Below are 19,751 nucleotides of genomic sequence, written 5' to 3' on the forward strand. Positions count from 1 at the left end.
TGAGTGAGTGATTGATTGATTGTCTTATGCTCCTTCCACACCACTCATGGAATGAAGCAGCTTCTTTGTGTCGTACAAAATCTTTATTTCATCGTGAAACTTAAAAATAGACTTAAAAGTGGACGTAAAAATTTGCTAAAAGCACCTCTATTAACACTATTTGCATCTTGTATGTCAGAGTGGCCTGTATTGGCACAGACAAGGGGAAAAAGAAACAGCCTGCAGTATGTCCAAATCACACGGTGACGTCACCGAAATCACGGTTCCATTTTTCGAATGCCTCGAGGCTGTGCGACGTCACGCTGCGACGCACTTTCTTGAGCGAGTCCACGAAGTCCTGCAGGCTGATGTTCCGCATCTGAAAGGTTATGGGTGAGGGACGCCTTATAAAAAAAACAGCTTTTTTGTGTGTCACCTCACCTTCTTGGGATCCACAGAACGGACTTCGTCTGGTTTCAGTTCTGGGTAAGGGAAACAACCTTTCATGAGAGCCTCGTACACAGGGAAGCAAAATGACCTGCTTGACTGCAGCGTGCGATAGTCTACGCTATTACTCGTGGTAATTTGGTGAAAATATAATCGCAACGGCCAAGAAAGGCAACAACAGATTGGGATTCGACTTTACGCCACGACAAGAAAAAGTTGCAATGTTCGCTGATAACGACACACCTCGTGAAGTAGCCAGCGGGCGTTGTTTGGTTGGGATCATTGTATAAATTAAAAGAAAAAAAAAACGAATGCAGTACCTCTTATTGGACCTAGGGCAGCATCCTTAGCCAAAGCAGTCAAGTCACTCCCAGAATAACCATCAGTGAGTCTAAGAAAGAAAGAGATGTGTGTAGCTGAAGCTATGCCCCGCAGACGGCCAGGTACTTACTTGGCCAAATACTTCAGCTTGTCCGCAGACAATGGACTATTATGCTTCCGGAGTAGCTTGTCCAGTAGAGTGACGCGAGTATTTTGGTCCGGAAGGGTGACGTACACCCGTTTCGTGAACCTCCTGAAATTTAAAAGTCGAGCCCACCTTTCATTGAGCTAGCACGTCCTTCAGCGGCTAAAACCTTTTTTCTGCAACGTTTACAGGATGTTTTTTTTTTCTTCTTTGTAAAAAGCTTGATAAGAGGTGCTAATGAACCAGATAAGACAAACCTAAGTGCTGCATCGTCCAACTCCCGCGGTCGATTGGTGGCTCCCATGACTAGAATCCGTTCTTCGCTTCCAGAGTGCAGCTATAAAAGGCAACAAAACATTGTGAGTCTTAAGTTTGTTTCGAGTATAATTTGTCTCCATTACTTTGAATATGATGCAAGAGCTAGCTGTTGCATAGAGATGAGCCTTCAGAAATTATGATGGGCCTCAGAACACTAAACGAGTGGCAGGAGGATTTTTTGAACAGTAGAGAGTTTTAGAGAATCGTATGTACACCCAAAACTCCCTATACAGAGTTTTAGAGAATCTTAAGTGCACCCAAACTCCCTATGTACGTCTTGAGAATGGGATGTCGAGCACACTTCCAAACGTTTTAGTGAAATGGATGCGCGATGGGAGGAATTGTGACGTTCCTTCTGCTTAACTGGTTTGTTTAACTGCTGTGTCTTTCCTTCATCTATCAAGTACTTCACAAATGAGGAATAAATCATCGTCCACCATTAAGCGCCTCACGCTTAAGCAGTCATTGGCCTGTAAAACATATCGGACACAACGGACTGTGCTGTCATTGGCTGGCAGCAACAGAGTCGATATCGGAGGGCGCTTGCGATTCTCTTAACGTCTCTAGTAGTTGTCCCCTTCAAAAGGAAATGGATTGAGACAGTCTGCACTGTTGCATTACCAATGATGGAAAATAAAACGGGACAATTGCTTTAAATGATCACGGTGGTTGAGAAGATGGGAGGACCACAGTGACTCCATTATAAGTAGGGCCTGACTTTTTAGGGTTAAACCCGTATCCGCCCGATATTTACCCCCCGAACGAAATCTGTAAAATTCAGGTTTAACCCGAATCGACCCGAAAACATCCGGGTCGCGTGGCACACTCGTAAGCGTGCATTAAAATAAAGTTTGATAACATTGCTAAACATTAGTTCCATGATAAGACAAATTTTTATTAAACAAAAAAAAAATCACCCGAATACACCCGAATTTCTGACGACGGAATATGCCGTAACGGGATTTAACCCGAATACACCCGAATTTTCAAATGAAAAATATCACCCGATATTTACCCCCCGAATTTGGCCAAAAATAAAACCCAAAAAAGTCAGGCCCTAATTATAAGCAGTGCGATGCTTTCAGTGTAACGAGTCCGCGGATGAAGAGCGCGTTTTCTGTCTTCTGGGTGTGTGCCATCTGTCACTATTCAACAATGAATCCATTAGAAGAATCAAGTACACAGTTGAGAAACTCTTGGAGGGGGGGGGGGGGAGCTTCTACAGAGAGGAAAAGTTGCACACCCACCCCATCGAACTCTACGAGGAACTCCGTCTTCAGCCGACGTGTAGCCTCGTGTTCGTTTTCCTTCCGTTCGCTGAGCAGCGAATCCACCTCATCTGCACGGAAAGGAAGAGCGTTTACAGCTCTCGCCTCTGATACATCCGCGGGGAGTCACAACCGATGAAGATGATGCTGGGCTGCAGCTCCCTGGCCACTGCAAACAGGGCTCTCACCAGTTTCTCTCCTTCTCCCACCTGGAAGAAACCCGCATCGTAAATGGAACAAGGAAGGAAGGCAAAGAAACATGTAACCTACATATTTGGAGGTAAGGGAGGCGGCACTAATGTTGAGGAACGTTGAGTTCGACTCGTGGGCCACTGCCTTGGCCAGCATTGTCTTGCCGTTGCCCGGGGGACCAAACAGCAGCAGGCCCTTGGGTGGAGTGCGCAGACCCGTAAACAGCTGTAGACAAGAGACTAAGATTAAAGGGGTTGGGACACCATATGCAACGTGCTAAATGTATGGCTTGTTTCATATTTATTTGTTATTATTTATTGATTATATACTGCTAATCGCCTTTTGGCGACCGTAGCAGGAACAGCCTACAATGTTTTGGATGTATAAATGAAGAGCAAACAACAACAACAACATATGTTGTAGTCCATGGATTTGGCATGCAAAGTCCCGCTCTGTTTTTTTAACTGTTTTTTTTTAACTGTTAGGTTTTTTTAAACTGCGATTTTTTTCAAGCCACCGTTGACAGCAGTAAGAGGTGTCGGCAGACAAATAGAGAGTGACATCTTATCCATGCATGCTTGCCCGAAATACCTAAACGTCACAATAACAGAAGCCGTTCTCTGGTGGCCAGCTCTCTCTTTACAACCGCCTCCGTCGTCATGGAAACGGGCAAGGAAGTGAAGAGTTGAGAGCAACGTGGGAGCTCGCCCCGAGCGCGACCTTCGGGGTGCAATAGCTTTGTAATGCGGGGTTGCAGAAAGACACCGTTTTGATTTGCATGTTTAGTAGACATAAAATCGATAGTTACAATGTTACCTCTGCCAAAGTTTAGAAATTGTTTTGCAACCCCTTTAAGCTCAAAGTGTTAGCCAAGCTCAGTCTATAGTTCCATAACGAGTACAATAACTATGTATGTCACCAAATACCGCGGGACACTCATGAAGTTCTCTAGTTATGTGTATGTGTAGCATCCTGATGGCAGCACCGTAAAACAGCCTGTGCCACCAGTGGAAAGTGTGAGTGTGCAGCCGAGAATGGTTGTGGCTTAAGATAATCGCCCAGCTTGCCAAACCACAACCGCTACGGACTGGGACTTAACCAGTGCTCCGCCACGCTGTTAAGTTAAGCGTTCCACTTAAGTATGATAGCAATTGCACACTGTCACAAGGTCTCAAACATTACAGGTGTCGACACTTTCAAGTTACAGACTCTCTTTCAAAATGACCATCATCCCTACAGTACCTCCGGTCTATCGCCAAACCACAACCGCTACGGACTGGGACTTGACCAGTGCTCCGCCACGCTGGCGTCTATTCAGCTCAGGTTAAGTTAAGCGTTCCACTTAAGTGTGACAGCAATCGTACACTGTCTCAAAGCCTCAAACGTTACAGGTGTCGACACTTTCAAGTTACAGACTCTCTTTCAAAATGACCACCGTCCCTACAGTACCTCCAGTCTATCGCCAAACCACAACCGCTACGGACTGGGACTTAACCAGTGCTCAGCCATGCTGTTAAGTTAAGCGTTCCACTTAAGTATGATAGCAATTGCACACTGTCACAAGGTCTCAAACATTACAGGTGTCGACACTTTCAAGTTACAGACTCTCTTTCAAAATGACCATCATCCCTACAGTACCTCCAGTCTATCGCCAAACCACAACCGCTACGGACTGGGACTTAACCAGTGCTCCGCCACGCTGTTAAGTTAAGCGTTCCACTTAAGTATGATAGCAATTGCACACTGTCACAAGGTCTCAAACATTACAGGTGTCGACACTTTCAAGTTACAGACTCTCTTTCAAAATGACCACCGTCCCTACAGTACCTCCAGTCTATCGCCAAACCACAACCGCTACGGACTGGGACTTAACCAGTGCTCCGCCACGCTGTTAAGTTAAGCGTTCCACTTAAGTATGATAGCAATTGCACACTGTCACAAGGTCTCAAACATTACAGGTGTCGACACTTTCAAGTTACAGACTCTCTTTCAAAATGACCATCATCCCTACAGTACCTCCGGTCTATCGCCAAACCACAACCGCTACGGACTGGGACTTGACCAGTGCTCCGCCACGCTGGCGTCTATTCAGCTCAGGTTAAGTTAAGCGTTCCACTTAAGTGTGACAGCAATCGTACACTGTCTCAAAGCCTCAAACGTTACAGGTGTCGACACTTTCAAGTTACAGACTCTCTTTCAAAATGACCACCGTCCCTACAGTACCTCCAGTCTATCGCCAAACCACAACCGCTACGGACTGGGACTTAACCAGTGCTCAGCCATGCTGTTAAGTTAAGCGTTCCAGTTAAGTATGACAACAACCGTACACTGTCACAAAGCCTCCAACATTACAGATTACAGATGTCAACACTTTCAAGTTACAGACTCTTTTTCAAAATGACCATCATCCCTACAGTACCTCCGGTCTATTGCCACACCACAACCGCTACGGACTGGGACTTAACCAGTGCTTCGCCATGCTGTTAAGTTAAGCGTTCCACTTAAGTATGACAGCAATTGTACACTGTCACAAAGCCTCAAACGTTACAGATGTCGACACTTTCAAGTTACAGACTCTCTTTCAAAATGACCACCGTCCCTACAGTACCTCCAGTCTATCGCCAAACCACAACCGCTACGGACTGGGACTTAACCAGTGCTCCGCCACGCTGTTAAGTTAAGCGTTCCACTTAAGTATGATAGCAATTGCACACTGTCACAAGGTCTCAAACATTACAGGTGTCGACACTTTCAAGTTACAGACTCTCTTTCAAAATGACCATCATCCCTACAGTACCTCCGGTCTATCGCCAAACCACAACCGCTACGGACTGGGACTTGACCAGTGCTCCGCCACGCTGGCGTCTATTCAGCTCAGGTTAAGTTAAGCGTTCCACTTAAGTGTGACAGCAATCGTACACTGTCTCAAAGCCTCAAACGTTACAGGTGTCGACACTTTCAAGTTACAGACTCTCTTTCAAAATGACCACCGTCCCTACAGTACCTCCAGTCTATCGCCAAACCACAACCGCTACGGACTGGGACTTAACCAGTGCTCAGCCATGCTGTTAAGTTAAGCGTTCCAGTTAAGTATGACAACAACCGTACACTGTCACAAAGCCTCCAACATTACAGATTACAGATGTCAACACTTTCAAGTTACAGACTCTTTTTCAAAATGACCATCATCCCTACAGTACCTCCGGTCTATTGCCACACCACAACCGCTACGGACTGGGACTTAACCAGTGCTTCGCCATGCTGTTAAGTTAAGCGTTCCACTTAAGTATGACAGCAATTGTACACTGTCACAAAGCCTCAAACGTTACAGATGTCGACACTTTCAAGTTACAGACTCTCTTTCAAAATGACCACCGTCCCTACAGTACCTCCGGTCTGTCGGCAGGCAAGATGACCATCTCCCGCAGAGCCTGCTTTGCCACCTCTTGGCCGGCTATGTCCGAGAACAGCACGGCGGGGCCGCTGTCGACTACTTCATCGAGGATCATGTGCGCCAGCCTCGATTCCACGCCCTTGAGTCCCGCTACACGTGCGGTGCGCACGGCATGTGCAGCTCCTCCCCTTTGAGGCGAGCCTTTAGGCGCCACCTGACAATACAGAAGTTCTCCGTGAAATCTTTCACGTCATTGGTGCTTTGAGAACGTGCTGTCGTCTGCACCGGAGCCGCGTATTAAAAGGGAGTCTGGCTATTGGGAGGAGCCTAAAAAAGAGTATCGACCAGTCAATCACAGTTGTGCACCCTTCATTGATTTGCTTTTTACCACGGGGGCCGCCATGACACCTGACTGCCACCCAAAATGGCAAACGCGGTGAATCGGAAATTTTGTGACAAATTTCTACAAACCACTACAGTTTCTTGAGAAACTGTTTCAAATTGAGCTCCGCTATTGATATGTAACTGAAAATAATACGTTTTGTCGTCGTTGTTAGGCCTCGTGAACATGGCGATCACAACGAAATAATAAGAAAGACGGCACCGTGCTGTACAATCTCGAATCTACTTACTGAATTTTGTAGTCATAAACATTCTCGCCTTTTTTTATTCCTACGAGTCACGTTGTTTAATTTTTAAAAATCGTACCAACGACGACGTGTACCAGCAGGTGGTTCTGCCGGCTGCGGAACAACAACTGGCACAAAAAATCTGCTACTTTTGCATATCACGAGTAGTATCCATTTCAATCCAATCCAATCCACTTGCCACCCAAAATGGCGCTGCCCCCATGTAAGATATGGGGGACAGACAAGTGAGGATAGGCTGATTGGTCAGACAGCTCAAAAAGTGGGCGGAGCATCAGGTACTGGCATGTCCCATTAATGGCCAGATTCCCTTTTAATACACCTGCTCTGGTACCCTGCTCTGGTACCCTGCTCACGTACCCTGGGAGCACTTTGCAGAGTTCTTCTTCGTGAAGACGGCGGTGTGGGTTCAGGTTTCCGTGAAGGAGAGGTACCCTTCTTGGCTTGAAGGGTACGAGGAAGAGTCTGCGATCGACTGACTGGCTTTGGTGCTGCGGATGGAACTTTGCTCGTCGGAACTGGAACGGAAATGTGCGGAAAACACGGTCCAATACCAAATTGTACGACTTCTTTTCGGTCTCTCCTGATCCGAGGCTTCCTGGTGCACACCGTCACTGGTGGGAAAAGTACCTCAAAAGTACCTGTCATTGTTGGCACTTGAAGCACAGTACAAAGTACCATTCTGGAAATGTACTCAAAAGTACAATGTACCTAGAAAAGGACTTTGGAGTGCTCGTAAAGTCCATTGTTGTTTGTATCACTTCGTGTCTCACTGTTCAGTGGTGACAAAAAGTGAGAAAGGAATTATGTTCTTCGTTTGCATTTTTAGCGAGTGCTTGCAGGCGCAAATCATGGTCAGTTCATTGCTTACTCGTGAATATGAACTGAAACAGATGGAATAGTTTGCATTAAAATTACCATGCTGCCTATGCAGTGCACAACGTATAAACTTTGAACCTGCATTTTCATTTTCATGTTCCACTTCAGTTTGATTTAATGTTTATTTTCGTATTCCTTTCCCGACTGGTCAGCACCGCACTTTTCTTGTTCTAAAATGGCCCAAACACGCACAAAAGTTATTCACTGATACATCCTTTTCTTTTTCTGCATTGTCAGCTGGGTGCTTGAATAACTTGATGGAAAAATACTGAACAGATGCACTTAAAGTATGGTACAAGTTACACATTGTGAAAGGGAGTCCGTTCCTCCCTACTTGACGATACGGAAATTTCTTACAGAAGTGAAATGTACAAAACAAAGTACAAGCACTAAGAAATGTACTTAAAGTAGTACTTGAGTGCTTGGTACTTCAAGTACTCCCCATAAGTGTAGACCGTAGAACACGACTGCATCATGCCGTCTGCATTCAACGTAAGTTATCAACGTGCCAGTATCCCCCTTTTGTGCCCATTCTTCAACAACCATATCTACATGCGGATGGTAGAGCCAAGTCATGGCTAAGTTACAGTTGGCCCGCAAAAATAGTAACTGGATTACAGTTACTTTGTTTGAAATGTAACCTACTTACATTACTAGTTAGTTAAGCGAAAAAGCCTAATAAAGCCTAAACTCTCAGAAACTTTGTTTTTGCGCTTGTACAGACCTAGTACAGTTATACCGTGTTACAAAACAGAGGATTTCCCATGGGCACTAACAGCACGGTGCGAGTTAGTCCAAGTCATCCTGGCTGCCCATGAGATGACGGAATTCGTGCGCAATTCCCGTTTGGGAAAAACGGCAGGGTATTTGAAGCCTCGACGAAACGACGCCCAGAAGTGACACGTGGAAAATATTGCCATACCTTAACTTACTTAGCTACATTTTACAGTTACTTCAACCAAAAGTTACAGTTACAAGTTACTTGTAGCTAAGTTAGAAGACTGCTAGGGCTTTCTTTGTGGTTTATCGAACCCCTTCACCATGCGAATATGAAGTGTGGCTCATTCTCACGGCTGCTGAGAACATTCCTGGTTTAAACCTAGATGATACTGCTTGAGGAGGTGGACGTCGGCATGGCAACTGACCTCGTCGACCGTCATGCAGCGGCAAGTGGTCTCCCAAATGCTGTATCTTCACCATGCTCTCTGCACATACGAGTACACGCCTTTAAAAATCTTAAAAAGGACGTGGTGCACCTCGAGAATACCGTACCTAGAAATTGAAGACGATCCTTGGCCATCTCCAAGTTGGTGTGCATTTTTTCCTTGAGCCGTTGCGCCCTTTCCCATAGGGGTCCTGCGTCCACGTTTAATGAGCGGACCGTGAGGGGAGGAAGTTTCTCTTTGCCTACCTTGACCCCGCGAACAGTCAATGGCAATTCCCTTGTTGAGTTCTTCTATGCCCCTGCGGTACAGTTCGATGGCAGTCTCCTTGCAACCTGCATCGAAGAGTAGACACGTAATTTGCTGACCGTTTTTTTTTTGCACCCCATTTTCCGTAGTCCGCTGGTGGTCCTTTGGGGAAGTGCTCGTCCTCCCTAAAGCCTGTCCTAACAAAAGTCTGGGGAAAATTGAGTGTGTCCTTCCCCAGTTGATATGTATGTCATCAGGGATTTTTGGTTAAAACTTTGAAATGGGTCCAGAGACCAGCATTCTTATTGTTCTGTGGCTACAACACGCAAACTTTGCCAGTGTAACTAAAGCTCAGACGTTACATGTCTACGTGTCAATATTGTGTTCCGTGACATCCTACAGCACTTGCACTGGTAGGAGCAAGTCACCACACAAGAAGTACTTGGAATGACACTGAATGACTGGGGCATTCCAACACGTGTCCCAGATCCTTGAAAGCTGGTCTTTAGGATTGGCTGGGATTAGGATGCTAAAAGGAGGATATCCAGATTTCCTCCTGGACCTGTATTGGCTGATATCGTGATTCACCCCTTTGGAGGCTTCCCGTGACACCCCAAGTTCAAGGACCTCTGGGACTCCGAAGGGACTCCGGCACAAAATCGAAGAACCCAATTATAGTCAGTTCCCATTTTCTATAAAGGTACGTGATAGTAACAATTACATATTTTTAGACAGGCAACATTTCCACGAGTCTGATGACTAGAGCACAGAGTGTGCCAGCTCGCTTGCGCGCTTTTAATTTGTTCTGGAGTTGTTCACACTGCTGGAGCACAGCCCTGTGATAATTTTCTGAAGGCATCACAAGTCACATTTTACAACTACCTCTCTGAAGTGCATGACGGCCACTGCGCGATACGCAACGTTACAGGTTCCACATTAATTACGGGACATTTAATTTATCACCTTCATTTTCTTCGTCCTGTTTGAGAGCTTTTGAAATGCAGTCGAAGGCTCTCTTGTGATGCTGCTTCTGGCGCACAAGCAGGTTCAGATCAGTCTCACTGGCGGTCGCCATATCGCACAGCTGAGAATGGCGAAATGACAGCACTGTCTGAACGGCAAGACAGCACATGAACCAAAAATTCAACAACCACTTATGAATTGCCCACAAGAATGACACCAGGAAACGCTGACGCGATGCATTCCTTGAAAAGCGCGCATTTGACTTCGCAAGCATAACACCAACCACACATCGCTCCCTATTTACACCACGATTCGCATTTCTTCTTCTTCCAACAAGGGTTCACACAGTAGTTTTCACACCGTTCACTACGCTTACACCATTCCCGATCGCGTTCAAGGTAAATGGGTGTTTCTGCAAGAGTTGGACCCCCTCCGATCTAACCCTGGGAACGAGGCTTAGACGGAAGTGAGCACAGTCTCGAACAACTGCGGGGGGGAAACCCCCCCCCCCCGGACCCCCCCCCGCGCGTGTAAAATGTACTGACCTAACCTAACGTAACCTCACTACAGAATTTGCACATTACAGCGCAATTTATTACTAGCGACGCGCGACTTCCGGTTAGCCTTGTTCCCAGGAGGGGGGTCCGATATGGGAATTTTGCAATTTCGGTTTCTGTGGCCTCAGGCTTCGAAGCTTCAACATCGCCCATTCGAAAGAGTATATATGTGTTCGAAGTTCGTGTTTCATTTTTTTTTCAATTCAATGCATGCTATTTAAATCATCATTGCTAAGATCCGTTATTTGATTATTTTTCTTTTAGCGCGTTTTTCACTGGAAGCAGCTCCGTCATTGGCATCATTGCGTCACGTGACCTGGTGTGGGCACCGCATTGAATTGATCTGATGATCTCATAGAACGGATTATTACGAGTGTATTGCGGACGCATGCTCATGGTATTGACGGTATTGACGAGCTGCACGATACACTGCCGTCCACAGGCCGCCGCTCACAGGTTTGGATAGCTGACCGCATCGAGACATGGCCACTGTTCTTCCCACAACCTTGCACGATGACATCGACGTGCTCCAACATTGCGATGGTTCGCTACTTTTTCTTGCCGCGCGCAACGTGAACTCACTGTTTCGGATGATTGCCGTTTTATCGAGAGTGACATCAATTGGTCCGGGTTAGAGCTGATTGAACACATTAAAATGAATCGGAGGGATAAGGGCATTTTGATACATGAGCATTGTTGCGGCAAGACGAAACTGAGTGCTGGTTTCCTCTGAAGAATGCACAAAGACGAAGTTGACCACGAATCTAGCTTCACATAAAATTTACATGTATCAGCGTCACTGCATTATACGCCAGACGAGAACATTTTCACGTTCCGGGGTTCGCGCAGGTATTTGGAACCCTCGAAAACCCACGAACCTGAAAGACCATATTTCAAGGCCTTGGAAACCTATGAGTTTGGAGCCATCTTAAAAAAAAAACGTTGAATTCTGGGAGTATTTCTTCGCGATAACTGTTGCTTCCTAACAACTTCCGTCTCCTTCCTGGACTATCTATTCCGCATAAATGTGTTCACCTATCGGACTAAACGCGTGCTGCGCTTCCTGTGGCCACACTGAGCGCTCTGAGCGCGTCTAATACCACCTACAGTACCGCTTGTAGCCTAATACCGCCTACAGCCACTGTATAAAAGTTTGTGCGTGGGTCCTCGAAAACCCTAGAAAAATTTCTCAAATTATCTGTACGAACCCTGCGATCTGTTGTTCGGTTTGTTTCTGTTTTTATTTTTCTGTTTCTGTTTTTCGATTTTTTTTTTTTCGGCGCGTTGCAGTGGCATCATGAAACCCTTATCCTGAAAACCCAAGAAAAATTTCTCAAATTATCTGTACGAACCCTGCGATCTGTTTTTCGGTTTGTTTCTGTTTTTATTTTTCTGTTTCTGTTTTTCGATTTTTTTTTCAACGCGTTGCAGTGGCGTCATGAAACCTTTATCCTGATACAGTCAAACTCCTTTACAACGAAACTCAGGGGACAGCAAAAAAAATTCGCAGTAAACGTATTTTCGTTAAAAAGGATGTCTATTATTGGACCTATAGGGCTCCAGCGGGACTGCAAAAAAATTTGCTGTAGTGGTATTTTCGTTAAAAAGGTGTTCGCTATAAAGGAGTTTGACTGTAGTTCAACTCATTTCAGATGGCAGCGTAGTGCTAGCCAGCAACAATCTCACTGGCAGACAGTGGGAGGGATCCGTCTGGAGCTTCAAGTCCGCGGCAGACGTCCCCGACAGAGTCGTCTCTGCCGTAGCCACAGACGCCGGGGTAGCCGACGTAGCCGTATGTTCGTCTACTAGGTTCCTTCTGGGACTGGACTGTGGTGAGTAACTACGGTGAGGTTGATGGGAGCTCCCGAAAAGTTGATGATCAGCTTCGAGAATCTGACGCTCACTATATTTAGGGCCTGACTTTTTAGGGTTAAACCCGTATCCGCCCGATATTTACCCCCCGAACGAAATCCGTAAAATTCGGGTTTAACCCGAATCTACCCGAAAACATCCGGGTCGCGTGGCACACTCATAAGCGTGCATTAAAATAAAGTTTGATAACATTGCTAAACATTAGTTCCATGTTAAGACAAATTTTTATTAAACAAAAAAAAATCACCCGAATACACCCGAATTCCTGACGACAGAATGTGCCGTAACGGGGTTTAACCGGAATACACCCAAATTTTCAAATTAAAAATATCACCCGATATTTACCCCCCGAATTTGGCCAAAAATAAAACCCGAAAGAGTCAGGCCCGAGCTATATTATACATAATTATTGGATCCCATTATGAGAAGACCCGTCCAAGGAAATTCGCCGTGTCATGACGGTGAACTGTTCTGGGCTGCAGGTGCCGTTGAGTTGTTGTACCTGATCGGAGAGTCCCCGAGCGTATTTGAGACAAGATTTTATGCCTGTGAACACGACGATGGCATTACTTCCATTTCGCTGAGTCCCAACGGTGCCTGGCTGGCCACCTCTTCACGAGACATGAGGTATTGTCGCTTTTGGGGGAATAACTTTCCGTAATATTATTGGTTATTTATTTATTCCTAAATACCCCAAGGGCTCTGACAAACATTACACGGGGGATGGACAGGTAACGTACGTAAAAAAAAATAACATAGTTGAATATGGTTCGAAACAGCAGCGACCGGTATAGCATCAACGTTGATCAGTTATTACTATCGTTTATCAGTAATAGCATTAACAAATATAAATTGCAAAAAGATGGCAATCAGCGGTGATACATATAAAAAAAAAGGGCAGTTCAGAGCAACACAAGAAAAAAGAACTGATATAAAAGAAGGGACGATATACACCTTATTTGAAGAATGTACATCATAGATCAATCAGCGTTGTAAGCTGCTGCATTGACCGGCTACATTGGCTACGTAGACGAGACTGCATTACATGCATGTAAGTTTCTCCTGGTTTCACTAAGGCTTGATCAAGTTTCTCCCACAAAAATGTTGCAGATCGACTGAAATCCTAACATAATTCTGTAATAGTATATAGAATATTCCGCAAAAAAACAAAAACAACGCAAATTTCGCGGAATCACCGACTCGTGGAAACGTAGGGCTCTAATCCCGGTGCACAGTTTGTGCTCGGTACCCAAAGCATCACCTATTCCAAGGGAACCTACGATCTGTGAATATCTATAGGTTACGGCAATATATATGTTTTACCATTATCGTTGCAGCATCAAGGTTTGGGACATGACAACAATGATATGTACTTACACCTATGCACCTGGTAAGTAGGAGCCTCTTTGACCATGACAGGGAGCCTTTCCTATATGCCTTCTAAATATTTTGAGCATGTTAAGCGATATAGAATAATTCCACTAGAGGGAAGCACGTGAGCCAACAATGTCCTAGGATGCAGTGTCTCTGTTAAGATTGCTGCAGCAGGGGCGCTTTGGAGTTTTTGCAAGTTGTGGCTCCACGTGCGAGCTCGTTTATTTCAGCGCACAGTGGAACCGTCTCTAAAGTGGAGTTTTCTACCGACCCCAATGTGTTCCTGTCCTGCAGTGAGGTGAGCCAGGATGCCCGTGAAGCGGTGAAGCAAAAAAAAATAACCTATTCTCTTTTGTAAGGACGGCAGGGTATGTTCCTGGGACATGAGGCTTCCCAGGCCTGCGGTTGCCTTGGGTAAGACTTCCCTCCTATGCCTTACGAGGTGTTGCATATCAACGGGGTGGTATACCCATATTTGTGTCTGCATAAATTGAAATACTACAGGTTTCCCTGGCGATTTTAATCCAAGTGCCAGCTAAATTAATCCACGTGCCATGCAAACTTTATGGGGCATGGATTAATTTAGCTGCCACTTGGATTAAAATTGCCGGGAAAGCCTGTAGATGATGCCAGACTTTCGTCACCAATAGCATGTTCCCTGCAGTTTTATTACGACACATCGGATTAATTACAATCGCAGTTAATCGTATTAAATCTAAAGAAATTGTGTAAGTTACATTCATACAACGCCCTTGGCTGCTTTATTTCCTTCATGTTCATAATAACTGCATGGAGTGTGAGTCGCAATCTCTTTATATTAGCACCAAATAATACTATTGTCCTTAAAATCAATACATCCAAACAGTTTTCGTCCCATCAAAAGTTTTTTGTCAAAAATTTTGAGTCCATCTCTGTGAGGACCATTAGTCAAAAGCCACCGGAAAGTACGGTTGCAGTACTTTCTGGGTTCCAGTGACTATGTCTGTCGGCAGAGTGTTAGGCTCCATCTGCTGAATGTGGTTGGGTAAATGTGGAGGGTGCAAGACCCCTTAGCTTCATTAAATTGAATTAACCGAGCAATTCATCGAGCCACACGTAGAGGCCTTTGTTGCTTGTTCCCCCCATCGATGGAGGCTAGAACATATACTACTACTAGTAGTAATAATAATAATGTGATAAAATAGATAAAAAGTGAGCAAGCTGGTAGCAGACAGCTGCAACGAAAACCTTAGACCGGGGAAAATAAATAAAAAGGCACATACACAAGTCTCAAGAGAGGGAGAGACCTGAAACTTGTACATATATATGTTAATTTATTTTTACGCATATTTATTTATTTGTAATATATGTTCTAATATTTCTTTTTCTCTTTTTAACGCGCATTTATTTCTTTTCCCCTACTCTCGGGTCTTGGTAACGAAAAAAAAAAAAAGGAAAGTTAACTGTAGTGTGCTCAAAGGCTTTGACGGCAGCGCGACATTTCCACCCACGCGCGTGCACGTATTCGCAGGCAAGTGCAGCTGCGTTCCTACCACGGTTGCCTGGCAACCCGCGAGCGCCACGACTTTCGCCATAGGGTACGAGTCCGGGGAAATATCCCTGCGGGACATCCGCGGCTGTCGCGACACCGCCGTGTTCTCTCGACACGAACGTCGCATCCACAGGCTCTGCTTCTCCCCCACCAGGTGAACCTCGTTTTTTGTGTGTCCGTGCGTGCGTGCGTGCCCGGACGCAACTGGCACGCTTTTTACTTTCCAGTCCCACGTGGTTGGCCTCCTGCGCGGACGAGACTAAGGTCTGCGTCGCGGACGTCTCCAAGCAAGATGGAAATCCAATGTGAGTCTTTTTTTGCGTGTCTCGGTTGAAGAGGGACTCCGCAACAAAGTCACCACAAAGGCTGCGGCGTATCTGTAATCTTTCTGTCAGGAACACGCGTACGAAACATCTCGGTCCAAAACCGCCGAGATTTTACTCAAATTAATACGAAGCGAGCGCTTCGCCGCTGTGAAGCAAGAGGGCGCTGAAAGCGGCGTACTGCTGATGTCATCCGGCATTCAGCAAGGGAGAGAGAATGCAGGTTTGGAAGCAGACGACAGTGCTTGGTGACGTTGCCTGGTGCTCCTCAGGACGAACCGCCGTAGCATGGAGCTCTGTTTTCTGCTCTTGGCATTTTGGTTTCGGTTTGCTATTTTCATCAGTTATGAATTATATTACTCGCGCATAATAAATGCGAATGTTGTATTCGGTATCGACGGGGAGGTCCGTGTTCAGTATGATGCTCACCTATTTTTTTTTGGAATCCTCGCGAAGTCTCCCTTTAAAGGCAGAGCCGTAGCGAGGCGAGTTTGCGCCCGGGGCACGGCAAATCGGGAGCATCCCTCTCCCGTTACCGCCGGAAGATCTGTGATCAAAGAAAAGAAAAGGCAATTTTGCACTGCCGAGACCGTAAATTCAAATTCTCCTCATTCCCGCTCTGTGTGCCAAGGCCTGCCATTCGGCGCCCTCTCTGTCGGGGGCGCCAGGGGCGACTGCCCCTCTCGCACCCCCCGTCGCTACGGCTCTGCTTAAAGGGATGGTCGCATCCATGAAACTGATACCACCATGTTCGGCATCGGCCGACGATCTATTCGGCAAATTTTTTCGTCCGAAAAGTGCTTTGACTAAATAGACGAATTTTAAAGATCAGCGCTGCTTGGCACATGACGTCAGTCATCAACATCGTGACGTCATTCCCTAACAGGAGGAGTGAGAGGGCCTCGTTCAGAGGAGAGGGGCGCTGTCAAGACGCCCGCACCGCCGCGGCATCCCTTTCTTCAAGGTTGTGCTCTGATTGGTGGTGTAGGGAATGACGTTTTTTTTTTTTTTGCCTTTTTCCAGAGAGGGAATTCCGGCATACTCTCAACATCTGGCGTATGCTCTAGTCATGTATTTCATCAAATAGCAGCCAAACTGCTCCACTATTTCGCTTTGGGTTTTCAATACGGTAGTGCAAATCCTTTCGGTGTGAATCAGATACCACGCTTTCTTATACCCCTGGCACACGGGCAGGCTAGAACTCCTTTGAAGTAGAGGTCCTCTATAGCTTTGAAGGACCCCTTAGTGAAAGGAGATAGTGCCACTGACACACGACAATGTCGATCTCACTTTAGCGTTTCGGTCAGCGCACTCCAGAATTGCTCAGTGCCTCGGCGATACGGGCGTAGGCTTCACCCAGAGGGCGATGGGGGTGGGGCAGTGTGACACACCCCCAGGGACTGAAATTCTGGGTAAACCACTGCCTTAGCCGTCCCTCACCTATGTTCTTGTTGTTGACAAATAACGCCGCTAGGGGCTCCGAAAGCCAAGCGTCGCAGCACCGCCAATGCCTCGCAAGTAACCCTCCAGAAATCGCCGTTTGCGAGTGGGCTCGGCTGTTTATCGTCAGGCCGACGTCACGACAGCGGTGCCGGTAGAACTGGCTGCCAGGCGCAGAGTCGTGCGACAGCAAGGGGCACGTCGTCGTCCACGGGCCACCACATCACTCCCCCACTCAGACGCGGAGCGGTGTAAAGGGCAACCTCCATGGAGCGAGTGTACAGCGAAAAGGCTGCGAACTTCGCTCAGCGTCGGACGCCCTGCGCAAGGCGTCAAAAATGTGAGCGTCCGCCGCCGATCTGCCCATGCTAGATATTTTCGCCCAGCGTCCGCGATTCCGAAAGCGTCAACTGCAGATGAACCAATCAAAGTGCTCTTCCGCTACGAATCTACGCCAGATCGTCTGCACGTGGCCGTCTGCTCTCGTGAATCATCGTCATCGTCCTCTTCTTGCAACTGGATGCTGTCGTCTGCTCCTTGTTTCGCCAACTGCATCGCTAGAACGTGAGGCATTCTCTGCCAAGAAACATGTTTTCCTTTCGCAGTAGTGAATATGCCTTTCGGTACGTTACTGGGCGCATCTTTTCAGACATTTGTTGGATGTAGTTGCAAAATTTGTGACATTAAATGCATTTTTTTTTCGAGCAACTGATTTCACTAAGATTTCACCTTATAGTCTGGCAACAGTGACATCACAGCATGACTTCCCGGCGCCGTCCGCTGGTTTTTCGTACCATGGAGCTGGTGGCGGCGAACAAATGTCGGTGGAACTCGCGTGGCAGTCTGCCGCGCGAACTTCGTTGCAAAAAAATTCGCTCCATGGAGGTTGCCCTTCGGTTGAGGTCCGCGTCAATACGCGAAGAGGAGAAAGAAGTGCCCATGGTTGCCGCGCGCCTCTGCGCCTGCCAGCCAGCCAGATCTATATACCCTCCAGTTCTCACGGGCTCACTCAATTTTTCTCGGTAACCTATCTGAACAGGTTGATCGCGGATGGGGCTTGGTGGTCGCGTGTAGCGCAAAATAAAAATTCCAGATTACCTCGAGCATCGATGAGGTGTGCGGAACTTTAACACTCGGTTTTCCCCTTGCAGCTACAGTAGTGAGGGTCACAAACATTTTGTGCGAGGCCTCTCTTGGGAACCGTCTTCAAACCACCTCTGGAGCTGCGGATGGGACAGACAAGTTCGAGAACATGTGCCTTCTTCCCCCATGGACACCAATGGCCAGGGGGATGCCCAGTGACTCGTCTTGGATGCTGCTAACGACGGACCAATTTTTTTTTCACGCTCAGTGTGCAGTGCACGAAAGTGAACATGACTGAGATACGTGCTGTCACTGTTTTATTTTGTAGTGTTTGTCGAGCTTATAACTTTTGAGATATCCACTCTCGAAGTGAATACTGTGTCAACCTTGACTGCATCATGTTATCATTGCTATGACAGTGAAGCCTCTCCAGTATGTAGACAGCCATGAGACCAGGATTCTTGTCCGCTGATGGTATATTGGGGGGGGGGGGGGTCTGTACACGAGAGGTACATATCGAAGTAAGAGCATTAATGCTCGCAGGGGGAAAGTGAGCTGTCCGCTATATAGGGAGGTGTCCGTCTAGGAGAGGTGTGCAGAAGGAGAGGTTTCACTGTACCAGGACAGGCTGAATGGATAAAAGCCACTACTTTTGTGAAGATAAAAGTACTGCGTGTCATTTTTTAATACCAGCACGGGTCCGAAACGAGGAATATAGAAGTTGTTTCCTTACGTATTCTGTCCGTGTATTCACACGAGCGACATCCTCACGGAATATTCTAGTGGAAGAGAAAACCAAAGCACTGTTCACAGGGCCGAAGTTCTGCCCCGTGTTACGTTGAGCATTCACACGATGGGGGAGTACGTGGCGTACTGCGTATTTAGCAGACGACACTTCGCAGACGACACCGTCAGCGTGTTTTCCTGTCGTCTGCTACGGAATATCTTGTCGCTGTGTAGCAGGATATTCTTCACGGTTAGCAGTGTACGTGAAGACACGACGTTGAGAGCTCGCGCTCGCGTGACAACGGAAAGCTATGGCGCTTTTCGCATCTTCCGCTTCTGCGGGAATGTCGCCCGTGTGAACACACGGTGTCGAACGTTGTAAACGGGCACAACAAACCTTCCTTGGGAAGTACTCACTCCGGTCTTTCTTCTTGTCGTGGGTCAGGTGCGGATGGATTTTGAAAATAATGTACGGGTCGAATGAGAGTAAAACAATCCCGACCCACGCGGGACTGTATAGTCATGCTTAGAACTGGGAGATAGCGGGATCGAATCCCACCACAGGCTGTGCAGCCTAGAGGTTTATCAGATTCCGTTTATAGCGATGCTGGAAAAAAATAATGGTGCCGTGATGTTACGCGTAAGGTTTTTCTGCCCAGTGTGGCGACATGGTGCACGTGCTACAGGGTATAGGACTGCGGATAATTTCGACCACCTGGGGGTTGTTTTGACGTACGCCGGAAATCTCCGACACACGGCGCTGGAAGCAATGTTTACCTCCCCGACATTGCCGGGATCGAACCCACGAACTTGAGCTCAGCAAGCCTGGTGCTCTACAAAGATACAGACAGGATGAGATAAGCGCGGATAAGATTTGCAG

At 46.8% G+C, this 19,751-nt stretch overlaps 2 protein-coding genes across 2 annotated transcripts; one reads left to right on the forward strand and one right to left on the reverse strand.

The window, feature by feature from the left end:
• Positions 1-61: 61 nt before the first annotated feature.
• On the reverse strand, positions 62-10,417 carry LOC135401664 (spastin-like). The gene is made up of 14 exons (XM_064634184.1): positions 9,966-10,417; positions 9,002-9,088; positions 8,863-8,946; positions 8,736-8,795; positions 7,072-7,229; positions 6,060-6,278; positions 2,749-2,895; positions 2,612-2,687; positions 2,458-2,549; positions 1,150-1,229; positions 878-1,000; positions 747-817; positions 421-461; positions 62-358 (listed from the first exon to the last, which is right to left on the reverse strand). The coding sequence occupies exons 1-14, from the start codon at positions 10,237-10,239 to the stop codon at positions 236-238; spliced, it is 1,635 nt and encodes a 544-aa protein (XP_064490254.1). The 5' UTR covers positions 10,240-10,417; the 3' UTR covers positions 62-235.
• A 393-nt stretch (positions 10,418-10,810) lies between these two features.
• Positions 10,811-18,536, forward strand: LOC135401665 (methylosome protein WDR77-like). Its single transcript, XM_064634185.1, has 9 exons — positions 10,811-11,065; positions 12,175-12,354; positions 12,877-13,021; positions 13,732-13,784; positions 13,999-14,066; positions 14,128-14,182; positions 15,279-15,453; positions 15,527-15,604; positions 18,214-18,536. Exons 1-9 carry the CDS (start codon positions 11,005-11,007, stop codon positions 18,362-18,364), a joined length of 966 nt encoding a protein of 321 aa, XP_064490255.1. The 5' UTR covers positions 10,811-11,004; the 3' UTR covers positions 18,365-18,536.
• Positions 18,537-19,751: the final 1,215 nt, after the last annotated feature.

Source organism: Ornithodoros turicata, chromosome 7 (assembly GCF_037126465.1).
Source record: "Ornithodoros turicata isolate Travis chromosome 7, ASM3712646v1, whole genome shotgun sequence".
In the NCBI taxonomy this organism is placed as follows: Eukaryota; Metazoa; Arthropoda; class Arachnida; order Ixodida; family Argasidae; genus Ornithodoros; species Ornithodoros turicata.

What these genes read in the sequence shown, in the direction of transcription:
- LOC135401664 (XM_064634184.1), bottom strand. Translation starts at nt 10,239, where the DNA reads ATGCTTGCGAAGTCAAATGCGCGCTTTTCAAGGAATGCATCGCGTCAG. An exon ending in GGATCGTCTTCAATTTCTAG is followed by an intron (nt 8,796 to 8,862) that starts GTACGGTATTCT and finishes TCGTATGTGCAG; the next exon opens with AGAGCATGGTGAAGATACAG. An exon ending in GCTGCATGACGGTCGACGAG is followed by an intron (nt 7,230 to 8,735) that starts GTCAGTTGCCAT and finishes TTTCCGTTCCAG; the next exon opens with TTCCGACGAGCAAAGTTCCA.
- LOC135401665 (XM_064634185.1), top strand. Translation starts at nt 11,005, where the DNA reads ATGGCCACTGTTCTTCCCACAACCTTGCACGATGACATCGACGTGCTC. An exon ending in CGTGCTCCAACATTGCGATG is followed by an intron (nt 11,066 to 12,174) that starts GTTCGCTACTTT and finishes AACTCATTTCAG; the next exon opens with ATGGCAGCGTAGTGCTAGCC. An exon ending in ACCTCTTCACGAGACATGAG is followed by an intron (nt 13,022 to 13,731) that starts GTATTGTCGCTT and finishes TTATCGTTGCAG; the next exon opens with CATCAAGGTTTGGGACATGA.